Source organism: Haemaphysalis longicornis, unplaced genomic scaffold (genome assembly GCF_048455015.1).
Source record: "Haemaphysalis longicornis isolate Haplotype H1 unplaced genomic scaffold, Haemaphysalis longicornis Haplotype H1 scaffold_7, whole genome shotgun sequence".
Lineage (NCBI taxonomy): Eukaryota > Metazoa > Arthropoda > Arachnida > Ixodida > Ixodidae > Haemaphysalis > Haemaphysalis longicornis.
Genome location: NW_027526422.1, coordinates 72,126,473 through 72,146,660, shown reverse-complemented (window position 1 = coordinate 72,146,660; position 20,188 = coordinate 72,126,473). Strand labels below are relative to the sequence as shown.

Below are 20,188 nucleotides of genomic sequence, written 5' to 3'. Positions count from 1 at the left end.
CACGATGACTGAAGGTCGTGGACTCCCTTGCTTCAGTGAGCGTTGCGTATTTCGTTACTTGTCTTTTGTGCGGGGTGACGCGAGTACTCCGGTTATGCAGCTGGAGAAATGTCGTCGACGCAATGCAGCAAGGAAAAAAAAAAGAATGGATGGGTAATAAAAGAATCGACGCTTCCGGTTAAGTCACTCAAGCGAAGCGAACCGCATAATACCCGGAAACTTCTGTCAGTACAAAGACGTAAGTTTCTATCGGGAAAAATAATTTAGGTATGATATTCCTTAGATTGTTGACGGCAGACTATCGTCGCTGCGTGATGGTGGAAGAAAACCTAATGTAGCGACTCCAGAAGGATTGATTGATTGATTGATTGATTGATTGATTGATTGATTGTAAGGCTTCACTTGCTGACGCAACGCAGGCGATGAGGCGCTCCGTAGTAGAGGGCTCCGAATTAATTTTGACTGCCTGGAGTTCTTAACGTGCGCAGTCGCGTGCACACGGGCGTTTTTGCTTTTCGCCTCCATAAGAAAAGCGTCCTCGTCGGCCGGGAATCGAACCCGCGTCCTCGTGCTCAGCAGCGCAACGTCTTAGCCACTGAACCACCGCGGCGGGTGACTCGAGAAGGAACCACACGGGAAATCCGAACGAGAGTAGTATCTTTCCATTGTCATGCAAAATACCTCTTACCCAGGCGCACCTTGCATAGTTGTGCGCGTGGTAAAAATTCAAAGAAAGCGACGTAGGTCGGCGCCTTAAAATGTACATAAATTCTGGGAATCGTGTAGTGCAAAAGCGTAAGCCGCTCTATTTTCGAAACGTGCCTTAGATCTCAGCCACGCGGTGGTAGCGGCTCGTAGCGTGAACTCGACGCAACAAGCTCCGCGCCTCGCTCAATGCACCGGGGAATAGCATGCAGGTGAAGCATTCAAGTTCGTCGCGCTCGAAATTCTTCGTTCCCGCCGACTGTGACGAGTCGTATTTTTAACTTTCCCGCCTGCCGGCACCAGCCGACGCGCGACCGGCGACTGGTGGAGAGGGGCCACGTGACTTGCGCGCATCGCCGCCGCGCGCTCTCTTCTCGCGCGGAACAGCGCGCCGGCGAGCGTGCGGCGTCCGGCACTTCTCTCCTCCGCGCGCCCGCCCCTCCGCGTGACAGCCGGCGGCGCTCTTCGCGCTGGCGCGGCAGAGGGACTTTTTAAGCGTGGCCGCGGGGGATTCCTGCCAACAGTTTCGCTTTTCATGCTGGCGAGGAGGGGTCGGGGCTTGTTTGAGGTCGCCTTTTCAAGTGCACGACGCTCCGTGGTCTCGCCGCTCTCGTTCCGGGACCTAAGATCATGCTGACGGTACCTCTCCTAGCGCTCGCCGCTCTGCTCGTGGTGGACAGAGGTGAGCAGTGCGCGCGGACCCCGCGTGCTTGTTTACGTCCGCAGATGGCCCGGGTCGGATGCTTCATCCCCCCAACTCCTCCTCCCCCTACTCCTTCCATTGTGTGCGTCTCGTAGTTAGCGCGGACGCTATGTATTGCACCGGCTGAACAATGGCTCCGGTAGGATGTGCGTGCGAGTCGGTTTAGTTTGCGTGTGGTAGGTTGACGTTGAGCAGTGTCGTCGACGGCGGCATCCCCGGTGTTTCAAACTGGGATTGCACGCTCGACTTGTCTTCAAACACGTGGTGACAGGCGTTCACACTGGGCGAATCTTCGTTCTGTTCGGGAATGCGCGCGGCTGCATTAACCGTTCGCGGGTGCGCGTAATTTGCGATATCTTTTTTTTTTGTAGTTTATGTAAAAAAAATAAAAAAAGAAAAACTTCGCACTGCCTTGCCGCTCGACTACTGCTACTCAATTATTTTTATCAAGTTCAGCACTAAGCGCGATTCGCTACAAATTAATGCGCCGGAAGAATGTTCGCGTCATTATCGATATTAACAGGAACAGCTGTGTGTCAACAAACGCTGGATCGTATTCGTGTAAGTTTTTAATTGGCGAGACTACGTGCTGTCGACGATAACTAGGGAAACAAAAGCCGCCTCAATCCACTTGTCGTCAACTTCTCAGTGTTGAGACACGGCCACACCCCCCTCTTCGTGTTTTTTTTTGTTTCTTTCTGTGGTTTACATCCGAGGGGCTATAAGTGGGAAGTGGTGCTTGCTAACGGCGTCCCTATCATATTAAACCCATTAACAAATAAATGTTCTTTTTCGCACACATAACAAAAATCGTAAGGGCGGCTAGGAAAGAATAGGGCAGTTTATTTGGTGCATCAGAACACTTATACAGATTTTCACTCAGAGAGCCCGTTCTTTTTTACCAGCTTTCTCCCTCGAAATTCCGACCGCTCGTGAACTTAGAATAGTAAACTCCTTACTGGAAAGTGGTATTTCGCATTGAGCAAAGAGTCGACTTCGACAGGAATACTGTACAAATACTTTGCAGAACTCTGACTAGCTTTTGTGTCACTCATTGCCAAAAGTTACTGGCAATAAATTTCAGTGTTATAGTTTCCATACTCTGGCACCTGGCAGAGCGGCGTGCTAAACTTGGATCTGAGCACAGAGCAAGCCTGTGTCATGACTCGTAAATATTAGGTGTGCGAAATTACTTTGTATTACGCTGAATTACTCCAGAGTAATCACTTCTGAAAGAGCTGCGACGAGCCGGAAAGCCGCAACTGTCATCCGTGCTTGAGCATTTCTTTTCCCTACGAAATGATGGCAGACTCGGCAGTGAATGCAAGAGTCTTCCTTCTCATTAAGCTATAGGAAGAACAGGAAAAAAAATTGTTATTCTTGAAGAGTGGCAGGGAACATAGAACATGCAAGCTTAATAAATGCCTTAGGACATTTTATTCACTCAACAAAGACAAGCCTTACCCTGGCAGTCAGTATACGCGATTGGGATCTCCTACTAGGACGCTTCGCTGTCGAACAGATGTGCTCGGTAAGGAACACTCGTTATGGGCGTTAGGACTTGGAGTCTGCTGCCTACACACTTGACCCACACACACCGCAGAACTTGCGCACAGCAGTGACAATTCCAAAATGTGGAGCGGTTAAACCGTAAAGCACGAAAAGGGACAAGCGTCTTTTGCCTACAAACGCACTGAAAGGACTAAGCAGCTAAAATATGGTACACTGAGTGAAGAGTTCGCGGTTTAGATATAAAAATCCAGAACGTTATCTTAATGCATGTCATACAGGTCCCTGATTCTGACTGTATGTGAAGGTTACAGTTTTTCTGTGTGTGGAAAGCTAGAAAGTGGGTAACATATTCGCCCAGTAAGGGGGGGGGGAGGAGAGAGAGAGGGAGAGAGAGAGAGAGAGAGAGAGAGAGAGAGAGAGAGAGAGAGAGAGAGAGAGAGAGAGAGAGAGAGAGAGAGAGAGAGAGAGAGAGAGAGAGAGAGAGAGAGAACTCTCGACCTTCAGACTACGCGCTCGATGGCTTACCAACTCAGCTATCCGGGCGGCGGTATTCTGCGGCACGTTCTTCACGGTAAAGAAGGTCCCTTTCACATCGACTTGTCGGAGCGGCCCTGGCTATACGTCCCACAAGAGTAGGATGCAGTTACGTAACATATGCGCCCCAGCAAGTGCCGGAGAATGCCGCCGCACAGATAGCCAAGTGCATTGGACTAGGCATCTCACGGCAGTGAATTCAGTCCAGACCCTTGGCGCGTGTTTTTCTGTGCTTTCGGTCTAACTTATCAAAAAATGGTAATCTCCATTCAGAAATCAGTCGCGATATATGTAATACTTCCCCCAAGCTTTCGTTATCGTCCTAAACTGCTAGCTTTCCTTTCTCTATTACTTCAACGAGCTCCTAATTCATAAAAAAAAGTTTAACGCGCCCAACATACACCTGCACTATGAGAAGCCCCGTAGGGGAAAGCTCTGCATTATTTTTGACCGCCTAGGGATCTCTTACGTGCGCCAAATATTCACACACGGACGTTTTCGCCTCTGCAAAAAAAAATCTGCATCTGTTTCAAGAATAATGAAAGGCTTACCACATTTCCCCTTCGCTTTTTTGGCTGTCTTCTTGATTGCCTGCCCTTATTTCTGTCTTAATTTACCGAACCCCTCATTTCCCGTCCTAAATCGATATATGTATGTATGTATGTATGTATGTATGTATGTATGTATGTATGTATGTATGTATGTATATATATATATATATATATATATATATATATATATATATATATATATATATATATATCAGGATTACAAGTGGTTATAAGCTCTCTCAATGAAGCCGCGGCAAAAACCGCTGCGGTCACAGGTTTCCCGCTGACCTTCCCGCGGGGTGTGGTCAAGGGCTTTCCTCTCGTGGATCCCCGCTCAACACGGAAGGAAGGAGGAGCCCCGGCATGGAATAATTAGACGCTGTGCGACTGACCGGCAGGCATGCGGACTTTGCTCGTTGCTCACACGCGCGCGCGCGTTCCCGGCGTGCGTACAGTGCGCGCTAAAGTATGACGAGAAGGCGTGTGTGTTTGTGTGTGTGCGTGTGTGTGCGTGTCCGTATAACGGCCTCACTAATAGCGGGTCTCGGGCGTACCGGAGATAAGGTTGCCCGCGTGCGGCCCCATTGCATGGCGAAGAAGCGATGACAGCCGCGTATACGGGCCCTTGTCAACGCGCGCCCTCCAAAACTCTGATTTCCCCGGCGGCAAAGCCAACGTGCGTATCGTGTCTGCATCGGCGGGTCGTGAAAGTATCACACGTGGTTGCGTAATTGCAGGAGGCACTGCGGTTGGTTCCGGCTTGCGTCAAAACGCGTGGGGCAACACACCTCGCTTACCCCGCAGTCGTAGTGAACGCGCGTCGTGCTCTACATCGAGGGTCAGAAACTCAAGACAGGGCTTTCGCTTCACGTTTGCTCACGCTAGAGTAATACGTGCGGGTGCACTCTTGGGAGGGGGCGTTTCGACCCTGAAATTGACTCCGGCAATCTGTTTCTGTGAATCGAGCTTCGAAGAGCCCGCTTTAAGGAATGCCGTAGCGACAAAAATAAAAATAAAAACGGGGTAGATAAGAGTCGGATATGAGATTAGAAGTCCGTGCTACAGTTACGGGATGGCTCTGCACAGACAGTTGAACGATACCGGTATAAATAGCGCTGTGTAGTCTACGACGCTGCGTTTTATCTTGTTCATACGCGCGTCATTTATTATTTTTTTTACTGTAATGTAGAATATTTTTAGAGCATTTTGGGCGTACAATGTGCTGAAAAGCTTCAAGCAAGATGTTAGTTGAGCTATGCGCCGTAATTCTGCATTTTTGTTTTCTTTTTTCGTACGGCGTGATTGTTCTGGGAGAACGTTGAGCGATATAGCGGTCGATCAGCAAATTGAAATTTATTGTAGGCTAGCAATCACTGATCATGAGCTCCTGCGGTTAAGGTCCCGCCCCTTGGCAACGGCTGTCTTCAGATGTGGAGACGAAACGACCGTGGACGATGCTTTTTGTGATTTTCCGTTGAGGAGCCTAAGTGGTTCAGTTCAATCGCAACCTCTCCAATGGCGGTACACCCTTAAGTTCAACGTGTTTAACCACCCTCTAAACCTTCCTTACTCTCTCTCTCTCTCTCTCTCTCTCTCTCTCTCTCTCTCTCTCTCTCTCTCTCTCTCTCTCTCTCTCTCTCTCTCTCTCTCTCTCTCTCTCTCTCTCTCTCTCTCTCTCTCTCTCTCTCTCTCTCTCTCTCTCTCCGGGCACCTTCTTGTGTTCTTTTGTCTTTTAGCGAGCAGCGAGCACGTGTCTAAAATTACCGTATATATGGGTGCAGAAGGGCTGTTAGAATTACCGACAACCAACCACACCAGTTCCTCCCCACGCCCCAGGCCTATTTATTATTTCAAGCGCGTCGCAGCCGCTGCGGCCGGCTTACACGTCGGAGATCGAGCTTTTATCTGCCCCTCTTTCGTGCGAACGATACTGGCCGTGAGAAGACTCAAGCACGAATTCTTGGAAGCCGCCCACGTCGGCGTGGCGAAGCCCAGAAGTCTTCAGCCAGTAGATTCACTTTGTAAAAAACTCACCGCCCGTCGAACAACTTGGCACGATAATACGTGTGCTACTGCTGCACTACGAACCGAGTTTTATTTTTCATTTATCTCTTCCATCATTATTCTTCGGGGACTCCGATAGCTCGAGTGGCGTATGCCCGGAGTGTACTGACGCGCTTCTATACAGGAGCTCTTGCTAAGTTATCGCCATCTTCTTTGAGCACCTCTTAACTGCTTGGTTATCTATGTGCCAAGCTCCTGTCGATGCTCTAACGCCATTCTAGGCGAACACTTGTCGAAGCTCCTGGCTGTGCCTGAAACTTGCTAGAAGTTAAAAATTGTAGCACCGGCCTCGTATCGCGTATAAGCCCTAAGCAAGCTGCATAAACATTTTTATTTGTTGATCTGTAATAAGATCAGAGCATGTTTTGGGGTGTGTTGCGCATGCGCTGTTACATCTTCCTGTTGACTGCGCCAATTGTAGGGCCGCTAGCACAGTCCACTGGCAAAACGGAAGCTCCCAGAACGAAGAAAATAAAAAAAGGTCAATACGAATACGCCCATACGTGACGCGTCAGCGTGTACCTGATCCTTTTGCGACTTGTTTGGCCTTTGAGGGAATTTTATTTGGCACCTGTGGCGTCTTCTTCTTACTTGCTAATTCGAAAACAAGGTTATGAGGGCTTGATTTCCAGGCCGTGGTACTCGTATTTCAAACCAACTAAAAAGAGGCTGCCTCCGGTGCACACGACCTTGCGCAGGAAGCCAACGTAATTTACGGCGAACGTAACGGAACGTAACACGCTATGCAGCTGGCGTACTTTATTCAAGGACGCCTTACGACAGCATTATTCGTAACCCATGCGTCAACACTGGGAGTTACATTCTGGTTACAAGCGAAGCATATTTTTCTGTTAGGGGAGACGTCGCATGCAGTCAAGTCAAATTAGGTCACGCATATTCAACTATTTGAGCACAAGTGCGGTGTAACACGCATACATCCAGGCTGTAACAGTCGTTGATGAATGTGGTTGTAATACAAGTCGTAGTTGTATATGTATCCCAAGAGCGAAAGGGCACCGAAGGTCAAATAGCGTCAGAAACTGTTGTTATGGTCAGCATCATTTCGATTTTTCTAACGCGGAAGTATTCTTTGTTGAGTACCACAGCGCGAAAAGTGCATGACACAATTTGTATATTTGTTCATTTATTGACTGAAAAGCAGCCCCTTCGGCAGGTATCGAACCCGCGTCCTAGTTCGTAGTTCGCGATAGCGAGTCCAGAGGTTGCTTCTTTTTGTTCCGCCCGCGCAGTGTGGCGTGATGCCCATTAATTCTAGCGCTCAGCCGACAATTCGAACCGCGCTTAATTCGAACAATTTTATGGTCCCCTTCGAGTTCGAATTAACGAGCTTTCACTGTACAACCAAATGAAACAAAAAGCCGCCCGAGAAAAATAGGAGGGACCTTCAATGGTGTAACCTGAGCGGGCGTTATTTCTGTGAGGTGTTCATTCGCAAGGTCACCTCACGTCTAATTCAACGCACAGCATGTGCCTCAGTAGAGACTGGTTCCGAACAAGGTCGCACGTATGCAGTGTGATACCTTAAATTACTTTCCCTGGGATTCAAGAACCCTACTTCTCTTCTACAATGATGGCAAGCTATAGAGAAGTATTTCCGGAGGAAAATTTCTTTCTCTCTCTCTCTCTCTCTCTCTCTCTCTATATATATATATATATATATATATATATATATATATATATATATATATATATATATATATATATATATATATATATATATATATATATATATATACACACACCTTGCGCAAGTGGGTCGTAGCTAAAAGGCTTTTTTAATCGAGCAGGAAACGTTTATGGAACCTTGGACGTCGGTCGTGTATACGTTCGCAGACACGTGCGCTTGTACTCCCGAACTCGGGAGAACTTTTTCAAGTCCCGTCACCTCGCACTATACGGAGCAGAATGTATATCGATAGTGTAACGCTTAAAAAGAAAGAAAAAGGACCCGAACTGAAATTGTATTTTGAACTCTTTGTGCCCCGCATACAAAGGAACAATAAAGGCGTGCAGAGAAGCACGTGATGCACGCAGAGAGGCGGATCCGTCGCCGGATCCGTTTCCGGCCGATAAAAGCGCCCGCGACCTTTGTCGATTGCGCGAAAACCGCACACAAAGTCAATGTTGGGGTGCATTGCGGCCGTGCACGCACCGACTCGATCGCCGAGCGGGCGGGCGCTACCGATGGGCGACGCTGGCGCAGATTTCAATGCAAGGGCGCGCGCTATTATGCCGGCCTGGCGACGTCGATCGAGATTCTGCGCTGGTGGATATATAGTGCACCGCTCTACGCATTTCCTAAGTGCGGACTCGCAGAGGCAATTGAATTTGAAATGAGGTGTGGAAAAAATTCAGGGTTAATTTTTTTTTTTTGCGGGAACTTGTATGAACCTAAATTATGATTACACGGGGCTATTTACACTTATCCACAAGGAACGAACACAAGCACTATGTGAGTGCGCGCGCGCGCGCGCGCGCGCGTGTGTGTGTGTGTGTGTGTGTGTGTCTGTGTGCGCGTGCGTGTGTGTGTGTGTGTGTGTGTGTGTGTGTGTGTGCACTGCATTTAAGCACAGCACACAGACTGTGTTTAAAACTGTATTATATTTATTTAGAACTGTCGTTGGATTTATAGTTGCAATTGATAGTTATCGTCGAATGAGATGCAGTTCCACGCAGTTATTAATCGTCTTTGTTGTCATACGTTATGCATTCTTTTTAGAAACATTTATTACAACAAAAATTACATTCGCTTTCCGGAACGAATCTCATGCCCAGAAAGCCCATGTGCTTGAAATAGAGTGAGGAATCATAAGACCCTTAACGTTTGTACACCCGGGGGCAAAAGTTTACAGGACGTGATTTCGACGTTCCAAGCTACTTTCTCTGCTGCCTGGAGGCTCAGCGCTTTATTCGCATACGCGTCAGCCAACCACAACGCTTCGGAGCGTCATCGCCCTATGCGCATTTCTCCAGGCAACGGAGAAATTAACTTCGGTTGTTGAAATCGCGCCCTGTAAACTTTTGCCACCGGGTGTACAACTCCAGTGACCCGACCTCTATTCCGAAAATTTTGTGAGGGCAATCATCGGTATTCATACAACAGCAATATGTTCGCGTTTGTTTCCCTTCAGTTTCGACGTTTTTGCGCATTCCAGTTCTGTACACGGTGTAAATGACCGAAATGAATATTTTTGTGAATGCCTCCCCAAACGACGATTCCTCTGATCGTCCGTGTTGCATGTATCCGCTGAATGTAGCCTCGGCCTTACGTTCCGTGGACGCTCTTGCAAAGGATAACCCGTGCCACTCGTACAAGGCAAGGCGCTGCTTAACAAAAAACATCCCCCTCGCTAGGGGCACGATCAAATGCAGAGCATTTCTGCGGGGGGGCGCGCCTGCAAGTCGTATGGATTACGTATTGGTTGTTGTTGTTGTAATTGTTGTCTTCCAGCGTAGACATTGTCGATGAAGTCGATGGTGAAACGTGCCGTGAACCCCTTGCCGCGGCTATGACGCAACGTGGAGCGGCTATGATGCAACGTGGTGCGGCTATGACGCAACACAATCCAACAAAATCCACTTTAATCCAATCCAAGCCAATCCAATTGAATCCAATCCAATGCCCCTCGCGAGAGAGTGTTATAGCGCCGAAATCGCCACCACGCGAACGCGTGATGCTGACGTCACGATCACGCCACAGATGTTAGCGACCGCAGCGCGCGCGAACGACATATGTTTTAAGCGCGAACCGACCGCGGCGAGAGAGCGCGATGCGAGCGCCCCACCTGTTCTTGCGCGCGAACCTAACGCGGCGAGAGAGGGTGTTGCGCACGTCCCCACCTGTTGTGCGCCTGAACCGAACGCGGCGAGAGAGGGCGTTGCGAGCGGAGAGAAGGCGAGGAGGACGCGGGGGAGAGGGCGCACCTCTGGCCGACGGTTGAAGGAGTCAAGGATATAAGGCACGTTCGTAACCTTCCGTTCTGTGTCGGCTTTGTGGCTCAGTTGGTAGAGCACCGTGCACCTTGCGTTCCGCCCGCAGAGTCGTAGGATCGAAACCTGGCGCCGGCAAGTATTTATATAGTGTAGGGGGAGCGATGCGGACGCGGACTACGGACGCCAACGCGGGTGACATCGTGAGTTACTGAAATGCTCGGCATTTAAAATCCCGGGCCGTCTCCACTAACGTGAAACCTGAGGAGGGGCGCAGCATGCAGTGTATAAGCGTATTCTTGGCGCCTATGTGTTTTTGCCCACGGAGATAAAACCGTTGGGGGGTATAGGTATACACCTTTGCCGTAAAAGTCTCTCGTCTTTGAAGGACGAAGCTCTCTAGCGCGAGGCGTAGACCAGTGTCCCGGCATTTTTTAGTATGCGTTGTGAAGCGCTCCAGCGCGAGGCGTAAACGGGTGTCCCGGTGTTTTTTAGTACGCGTTGCGTTCTATAGCGCGAGGCGTATAAATGAGTTCCCCGGTGTTTTAGTACCGTGACTACATGAGACGATTACGACGACGTCGACAGGAGACGCTAAGAGCTCCAGCCCCTAAGAGGCTTCGTCCCTAAAAAAAAAACTGTTTGTGGTGTCTAGTCCATTTTCTGGGATATTGTCAGGTCGCGGATGATGATCAGTGGAAACTTGTTTCTTTAACAGTTACTACTGTAAACTGCACATTATGCGGGCAAACGTATAAACCACACGACTTCTGACATCGATGTCATTTTGATCTCTGATTAAATGAACGGCTAACACCTAACGGCTTCAACCTCACTGTACACGCCGGGTAATGTCCTCACTGTAAACGCCAGGTAATGTACCTTGTATAGCTATCGCTGTAAGGCGGCACGATAGCCGCCAGTTCGCATTGTCACGACTGCCAACAAGGTCACCACGACAACGTGCAAAGCATTTGAGTCAAGCGAAAACATTGGGCTTCCGAGGAGTTCAAGCAAGCCGTGCTTTTATTGCACCTTCGTTACCCGTTACCGTTAGAACTTTCCCTAACGGAAGTTTTGTTTTAACACTTTTCGCCCTTCTCAGCTAATACTACCGCAAACACGCTCACTTTACACCGCTTAAGTTACGGCGCTTGAGTTAAACCTCGGAACGAGGTTACGTGAACCCGCGAATGAGTTCATTAAGTCGGGAATTCCGTAAGATCGGGACAGCATGGTCTATTGGCAACTGCAAATTCGTTTGCTACACCAGGAAAATCGTACTACGGGGAAGGCGTATACGCCTATTGAAAACTGCGATGGGGAATCCGAATCCGTTCACTGCACCAGGAAATTCGTAAAACCGGAAAAGCATAAAGCCTATTGAAAACTGAGACGGCAATCCAAACTTGTTAGCCGCTTAAGGAAATTCGTTCAACCGGGAAGGCATTAGGTGTTCTAAAAACTGCGGGGGGATTCCAAATTTGTTCTCTAAATTGGTAAGCTCGTAAAACCCGGGCTTCGTGAAATAGAGGTTCAGCTGTATGCTTGCCACATCGCGATTTCTGAGGCGCTTCCATTTTAAAACTGCGCACACGTATATACGTCGCAGAACGGATCACATTTATTGCGACGCTATCAAAGTTGCAGCTGTAGCCCCGCCATTCCTGTTAGTAGGGTCCGCCAGACTGGAATGCATTGCAGTTGCATGAGCGGGGGAGCCGTCTAAGCGACTGAGTGAGGCATAATCTGTCTCGTGATGCGGGGATTGGGACGTCAATTACAGTCGTTTCCCGGTACATTGTGCTGTAGTCTGTGGAGAGTATGAACATCCTTTTGCACCGATATGAACTTCCGTTGCAAGCACTCCCGGAATCTCTGTTCTTAAGGCGAAAGCCATAACTTGCGCATTCTGCGAAAAACTGTCGTCGCTGTTGTAGTTGTTGTCCGCTACAGAGAAATAGGGCAAGAGTATAAAGTTTTATTTCGAGGGGCGCTGTAGAGAAAATGGCCGCCTCTGTAAAGAGTAAATAAGAAGGCACGTTTGAGTTCGTGCGGGATTTGAATCCGGCTCTCCGGCGCAGGAGCAGATCGCGCTGCCACTGCGCTACCGCTCACGCCGGTGGCGGTGCAACGAAAGTTAGAATAGTCCGTGTCGCGCGACGCGTGAACGTGACTGCATGTGAGTAGAACAGGGGCACCAGAGCGCGCGGAATTTGAATGCGGGGAAGCTGCGACGTGTGCTACCAGTCTGCTGGTCGAAGTAATCCGCGCCAAATGACGATGAAACGAAAGCGAAGAAGGAGACGCAAACAGGGAGCAGAAGTAAAGGAGCCTGTCGAAGTGATTGCGCCAAGAGACGAGAAACAAAAGCGGAGGCAGAGACGCAAATACAATGTAGCAGCAAAGAGGTATTTGAAAAGTAGGCATACCTAAGTGCCCTAGGGACTTTTAGGGTCATCTGCATCCAGGAAAAACAGAGGAAAATCACAGGGGAAGTATATCGTAAAAAAAGGAACCATAATGATTGTGGACTGTATAGCTGAGGACTCTACGGCAAATTTTATTCGTTATTAGCGTTCAAACATTGTACAGTCGGCCAAATCTTTAACTGGCGTGCGCGAGCGGCGACTTTTCTGTGCGTCAGCGCCATATGACGGAGCCAAGTTGCAAGCTGTTTGAGGCTAAGCGCATGCCCAGAAAGCCGCGCTCAGTTGTGCCCGTCGTCTGCTAGGCTGTTCCTTCCTTAGCGCGTCACCCCTTATGAGCGCACTGCGAACGATCCAGGCAGCGTAGTAAAGCGAATGGGTTTGCTCTTATTTTATTTTCCCAAGATTAACGTTGCAGCAATCAATCGAGTAAATTTCAAGATACGCCGAACACGCCCAATCATGAGATAAGCCGAAGAACATGGGTTACTTATTTCTTCTTTCGGTTTTTTTTTTCCTGTAGATGCCTACTTTATAGCTTCAGCACAGGCTTCAGCACGTTGAAGATATCAAGCGCGCATACGACTGATAACTGCCCTTAATACACACGAGAAAGCGTTTACGTCACAAATTAAAAAATGAGTAAACCCTATTCTTCAGCTTATCTCATGAGTGAGCGTATTCGGCGTATCTTGAAATTTACTCGATTGATTGCTGCATCGTTGATCTTGGGAAAATAAAATAAGAGCAAACCCATTCGCTTTACCCCGCTGCCTGGATCGTTTGCAGTGCGCTCATAAGGGGTGACGCGCTAAGAAAGGAACAGCCAAGCAGACGATGGGCACAACTGAGCGCGGCTTTCTGGGCATGCGCTTAGCCTCAAACAGTTTGCAACTTGGCTCCGTCATATGGCGCTGACGCACAGAAGTCGCCGCTCGCGCGCGCCAGTTAAAGATTTGGCCGACTGTACATAGCAATATCCGTCTTTGTTAGTGGTGGGGAGTAGGGGGTGTGAAATTATTCGCACGTGCCGCAGTTAGTACACGTAATTGGTGTACGAAACTGAGAAAATATGATGGCGGAAACGCGCAATATTGTACAGAATTTGCGGGAAAACTAATTTCTTCCAACGTTTATTGTTCTTCAAAAATAACGCCGGTGCTGCGGCTACTAGCTCTTACATTATTTCGTGTCCCTCGGCGGTGGAGAAAGGGAGGGAACGGTGAAACACTCGGCATCGTCATATTTTCGAAAAGCCCCCACCTACCTGTACCTTTTCTACCTTCTTTTATTTTTATTTTTTAGTTTTTATTATTTTCATTATTACTATTATTATTCTTGTTGTTGTTATTATTTACACATTTTGTATTTTATTTACTTCGAACACAGTCAGGGGCCGAGTAAAGTGGCAGGCAGCGATTCGAATTACGCCTGCAGTCGCGTGACCGCTTGGTGTGGCTTACACAACGACATTCAGGTTGTACCCCCAGTTGTTTTTGCGTCCGCTGACTGCTGTTATACGAAGGATGAGCTCAGCATGATCCCGTTTTGCTGCTGCAGTGTCTACAAACCTTGTTACTGCACGGATACAGCTGCGCTGCATCTGCGTCAGCTATTGTTGTTCTGTCTCTATACTCATGCTGGGTCAGTTGTCACTTGCCGTGGGTACACCCCTTATCCTGCGTTATCTTTTTCTTATTTTGCGTTCGACCTGAATCGTACTATCCTTGTTATCTATGCTGTTCAGTGTGATGTAACTAGCTGACGTAACGAACCGCACATTTCTCTCGCGTATAAGTGCGTACAGAATCAAAAATTCCAGTTACGTGGGAAGAGGTAAGAAAAGAACGCTGAATATGGATATTGATTGATTGATTGATTGATTGATTGATTGATTGATTGATTGATTGATTGATTGATTGATTGATTGATTGATTAGGCTCCAATAAAGCAGACAACGCTGTCTTTGGCCGCTTTCCCGTTGAGAGGTGTTATTAGTCCAGGATGCCTTGATGCTTGATGACGAGATTTGGCCCTCTCCACCCCCATAAACCGGACGGCTAATGTCGAGCTTGTCAGCACCCCACCCACTGCTGTGATGAAAACGTATCGTGTAATGTGCGGATATAGGTATTTAATTAAACACAGCTGTTGGGGAAGTTGGGGCATTATGATTGAAAAATATAGAGCGCGATTTGGACGCCGACGCACACGCGCGCTTGTCCCGTCGTTCTTTCTGTGTGTCGTTGTCCAAATCGCGCTCTCTATTTTTCAATCATATGAATTTAAGATTATGCGTTTTGTTTTACTAGTCTACTGCATTCTGGAAGGGGTCATAAAAAGAAAGAAAACGCGCAGGAGAATTTACTACAGGTGCGCGTGCATCGTTCTTGATGTTGATATGTTTTGTATTTCACGTTCTTGGTCACACGTGCGATGCAGTTTTCGTCACCAGGTGCGACGTTTCCTGAAAGCTATAGAACTATTCGCAAGGAAAAGAGAGACAACAACCCTGCCGAATGTTGTTAAGAACTGTTTTGCTGGAACCCCGTACGTGCGTTATCAGCATTGTAATCCGAGGCGCACGTGATGCTCTCGAAACAATGGCTGCCTTCGGCCAAGAAGAGAGCCCTGGACCATGCTCACAGCGCAATCTTATTTGCGCACGCCCCTGTGTATCTCTAGCAAAACATTTCGAACCTCTTTCTGGGGATTCGCGCGAACTCCGCTGGACTGGGGCACTCTAGCGGGGTTTTGATAATGCAATCGTTCGCGCCGATATATATATATATATATATATATATATATATATATATATATATATATATATATATATATATATATATATATATATATATATATATATATAGTGGAAGCTGCATCTATATAGTGGCATACCCAAAGGGGGGCGAGCCCATCCGCTGAATCTGCCCATCATCAAATAACGCGTAATTGTAACAGTACCTTCCTTTCGCAAGTGACGCTCCAACAAAGCTTACGAGGCTTAGACGTCTGCTGTCTCAGCGCAACGATGAGTCATTTTACGATGCCCCTGCAGAAAACCAAATTAGATGGCACAATTGGATGGTTAGGTATTCCAAAGCTTATAAACATTCGGAAGGTATTCGCACCGATAATCGGGCTAGTTATATTTATAATGACAGCGCAGTGCAGACAGGACTAAGAACAGAAAAGACGGGGCGGGCGCTGAACTTCAACGAAAAATTTTATTAGTCATAGTAAAACCTTTAGTTGAAGCTTAACACTCGTACTGTATTTTATGTCATAAAGTATACGGCTAGTGCGCTGGCATGAAAACAAATAAATTAACCCTACGTTAAGCGTAGTTGCTTTTTTTTTAGTTGCTTACTTTGGTTTCCGTGTCGGAAAGTCAGCAATATACTTTATGTCTCTCGAATGAAACTTTTGAAGTTCAACGCTCGCCCCGTCGGCACTGCGCTGTTGTTATGGGCGTAGTCAGAAAGGTTAGGTATCCCGCTTCACTCCAAAGCTTGTTTGTTTCTTTATTTTTATTTTTCCTCTCCTCCGTGGCTTCTTACTATTTTTTGCCCTGGGTTGCATTAACTGCAACGCATGTCCTCTAAAGGCTGGGAGGATTAGCAGTATTTTTTTAGAGGGCACGTGTTTGTGGGCAGCGTGCCGGTCACGCAGGTCACGCCAGGGGCAAAGGTGTCAGCGATGCCTTCTCCGAGAGACCCAGCGGTGGCAGTTGGTGTTACAGGGGGGGGGGGGGGGGCGGAGAGGGAACAGGCATGACGGGGCTAAGAGTTTGCTTTTCTTGAAGGAATCGTTCGAATAAAGAGGATGAAAAAAAAAAAAAAAAAAGGAAGTGGGAAGGGGCGCTTTCTTTTTCATGATCGACCGTGTCCGGTGCCTCAATGCCTTTTGCTGCAATGACTTTTGTGTACTCCCCCCCCCCCCCCTTCCTTCCTTCCTTCCTTCCTTCATTTCTTTCCTTTTCTTCTTTCTTCTTTTCCTTGTTTTTTTTTTTTTGTGCTGTCAAACTATTTTTGCTGAGTGTTGCCAGAAAAAGAAGGACGCAAATGCTGCCCATTTTTTGGCGCAGTTTTCTTTCCATTTTTTTCTTGTGAGGGAACTTGCTTAAATTTGTCTTCGGCTCGGCAAATGCCAGTCGAACAAACCGTAAAACGATTCTGCCATGCTTTGGCATTTCGCGCTGAAAACATTCAAAGGATATTCAGCCAGAAAGCCAAACTGACGCTCCCAACTGAAGCTCAAGGTCATTCGAGTTTTGTTACGACATGTGACGCGCGCACTCCCCACTTCGAGAACTCGCTGCGCTCTCAGCCTGCGAACTCTCGGCGTTCCGCTCAACGACGTCACCGCTACGTCGCGAGATTATCGGCACAGTGTAGTATATACTACGCGTCTTGAGTCGCGAGCCGCCTTGGATGGGCGTCGTGGGATACACGCCTCAGCGCCGAGGGTGTCACGGGAGACCTCAGCGCGTGATGCGAGACAGCTGCTTGCGCTCGGCTTGCGCTCCGGGCTGAGAGCGAGCTCGGGATCGTAAGAGACCGGAGCGGAACAGATATCGTAATATCTCTGCTGCCTGACGAGGGACACACGCCCCATCTCGTCGTTAACTTCATGTTACGGGCGTACTGAAACGCACGTTACTCGTGGATTGCTTTCATTCGCACTCGTCTATCTCAGCTATAGCGTTGTTCGACGCGAAGCAACTGCTAACCAGAGATATGGCAATGCTCTTAAGTAAAAGAAAAAGAAAAAAAAAAAAACTGAGATAGTGCACGGGAAAAGCCTTTCAAGATGAAAGTTTGACATTCAGTTGCAGCCACGTACAGCTATAGCTATAATAGCGAACATAGCACACTTTTCACGCATACTCCCCTCCCGAACCAACACGCCCGCCGATCTTATTCTTCTGACTATGGTGTTGGACTTTCTCCTTCGTGCTACCGGGCTAATTCTAACCCTGTGGTCTGTAAGAGTCTAACAGTTCTGCCTATATAAAAAAAACTGAACTGAGTGAGGTGGCTTGGGCCTTAATATTTTGGCTGTCCATAGAGCAGTCCCCCGAAACCTGAAATGCGGCACCAAGACGCGAACGGTTCATATGGGCACGGAACGTCCTGGAATAATCACTTCCTCACGCAGAAGATATGTGGCAGTCTGGGAGCATCTGCTTGCTGTGGTAATAGCTATGACGTAGCATGTTTTCGAAAAAAGTAATTTCAGAATTACTCAATTACGTTTTCCAAATTACCGTGATAATTAGTTGATTATATTACTAATTACCTGGCCGGAAACGTAATTCATTGCATTTCCCATTACTGTAAAAAGTTGTTAATTACTGTAGTTTTATTACAGCCTGTAGTGTAATTACTGCCATGTACGGTGAATGCCTCATCTTTCTCCAAGGACGCCCAAGCTTTCCGCTTTACGATCCATTTAGGTCAGATGAAATGAAGTGTGGGTTCGTGAAACCAGCGTTGCTTCAATGCCGAGTGGCTCAGTAGAGGAGTGTCAATACTTTTACAGCAGCGTTAGGGTAACGCCCGACCGTATGCCACTAGATGCTAATTTTTTCGCTTTTCAGCTCTGTAACATGGCCGTTCAACCACGTTCGTATGACCGGGTCGCAAGATGAGAATACCTGAAGCGGCAGGTGCAATAACTACGTAAAAGGCACATGACGTACAGTCTCCGTCAAAAGTTTCCAGGCCATGCTAAAAGTTTCTGGGCCACGAAGAATTCATAGCAAAAGCTGAAAGCTCGGGTGTGACCCAATAATTTTACGACAGTAAGAAGGGTGCTTTCACCGATTTCTAGCACTAAAAATTTCAGCCCGACCTGAAAACCAAGCTTTTATTTTGAATTCTTCGTGGCCTAACTCTTTTTTGCATGGCCTAGAAACATTTGACAAAGACGTACAGTCTTGGTCAACATATTGCAGGCCAAACCTAAGCCTTGCGGACCACAGAGAATTCAAAGAATAAGCTTAACCTTTCCCTTCGACAAATTGATTTCATGACCGCGAGAAAGAAAGGCGTTTCGCTAGCTTTCATACAAAAAACGTTTCAGCCTCACCCGAGACGAAAGCTTGTACATTGAATTTTTTTGCGGCCTGTGCACTTTAGTCCTGGCCTAGAAAATTTTGACAAAGACTGTACCTGCACAACGCAGACGACATAGCGCTTCGCACAGAAGATGCTGCAAAAACTTGCATTTCAGCTTTAGTTCGGGTGCATTTCTTTTTGCTGTTGTTATCATTCGTGCCTTTATGCATTGATTTCTTTTGTTGCGTAAACATGGTGAGCGCACAAAAACTTTTTTCGTATCTCATCTGAAAGCGGGAAACTCCTGATGCCGTTGGGTCGCTTACGTAGACATGGCATACGGACAGTTGCTTTAGAATACAGCTGCGCTTTGAATCACCTAAGGTCAACAAATATGCATCCGCTGACCTTGCCGTTTCCGCCAGGGCGAAGTGTATTTGTTTGTGGTCCGTTTGCGAGCGACGCGAACACTCGTTTAAAGGTCAATGCCCCGCAGCTCTAGGCAGTGTATAGTTGAAACAAATACGGACGAGACCAGAATTATCTCTCCCGCTTAAGATAGTGAGCGAAGTCTAGCGTCTGTTTAATCACTTGCTGGTGCACTAAGCAAACACTAAGGAAGCCTGTTCTCTTTCAGCATTCCCGTTATTCTATTGACCAAAAGTAGCATCTTTCTGGCAACGTTCAGAAATTACCGTCCCGCGAATTCAATGAACGGATTCTCTTTTTATACCTTTAGATAATTCACGCTTTAGTAACGATACCAATGTTCTTCTCATCGCGTGAACTGTTACGTAAGGCAGAGAACAGGGTTAGCACTGCTTCCAACGCATTTCTTGCGGACCATGTAAGCATTGAAACGGGAAACAACTAATCAAGAACCAAGAGTTCGACGAAAGTTTGTCTGGTAAGGCATTATATGAAGAAACAGCAATGTGGTCACTGACCAAGCCAAAACATGATAGAAGACTTTTCGGAACCCGTACGGGTTCCTTGTTCACAAGGAGCCGAAAAAAGGACAAGCGGTCGACATTTGAAGGCGAATCTTGCGACGATGTGACCGCATGTAGGTCAACGAGAACGTCCCTTCTTTGTCGTTGATCTACATGCGGTCATTACGCCACAACGGTCCTATTAACGCCTTCGAAGCCCGAAAGCCTAAACAGAGAGAACTGGTTTATCAGATGTTGCTTCGTTTGTCTACTTGCCCTTTTTCGCCTCATTGTGGACTGGGAATACGTACGGGTTCCGAAACGTCTTTTAACGTGTTTTGACATGGTCAGTGACCGCATTTCTGTTTGTCCAAGTAGGCCGCAAATGTGTTCTAGCAGCAGCTCAAGGTCCTCGCAGGGGACGAGCTATTGTCGATTGTTGATTGATTGCAGGGTTTATAACGCGCCGACGCAGCGCAGGCGATGAGGCGCGACGTAGTGGAGGGCTATACGGATTAATTTTGACCACCTGGGGATCTTTAACGTGCGCCGAAATCTCGCACGCACGGGCGTTTTTGTTTTTCGCCTCCATCAGAAAAGCGGCCGCCGTGGCCGGGAATACTCTCGAATGTTCCCGGTAAGCATACAAGATCCGAGACTACTCTCATCGCCTCGAACTCCGATCAGCTCGGACTGCGTGGACGAGGCGGCTGGGAGGAGTACCTCGGTTCCTCGAATACCGTCC

At 47.8% G+C, this 20,188-nt stretch overlaps 1 protein-coding gene across 4 annotated transcripts in view; it reads left to right on the top strand.

The window, feature by feature from the left end:
- Window positions 1–1,144: 1,144 nt before the first annotated feature.
- The window catches only part of LOC144145928 (carbonic anhydrase 1-like), a 139,088-nt gene continuing 120,044 nt past the window's right edge, over window positions 1,145–20,188 (top strand). For 2 of the 4 annotated variants that reach the window (XM_077677780.1, XM_077677779.1), the window contains exon 1: window positions 1,145–1,387. In XM_077677780.1, the coding sequence (XP_077533906.1) occupies window positions 1,336–1,387 (52 nt within the window). In that variant the 5' untranslated portion in view covers window positions 1,145–1,335. The remainder of the gene's footprint in view (window positions 1,388–20,188) is intronic. The other 2 variants (XM_077677781.1, XM_077677783.1) reach the window with 2 other exon arrangements.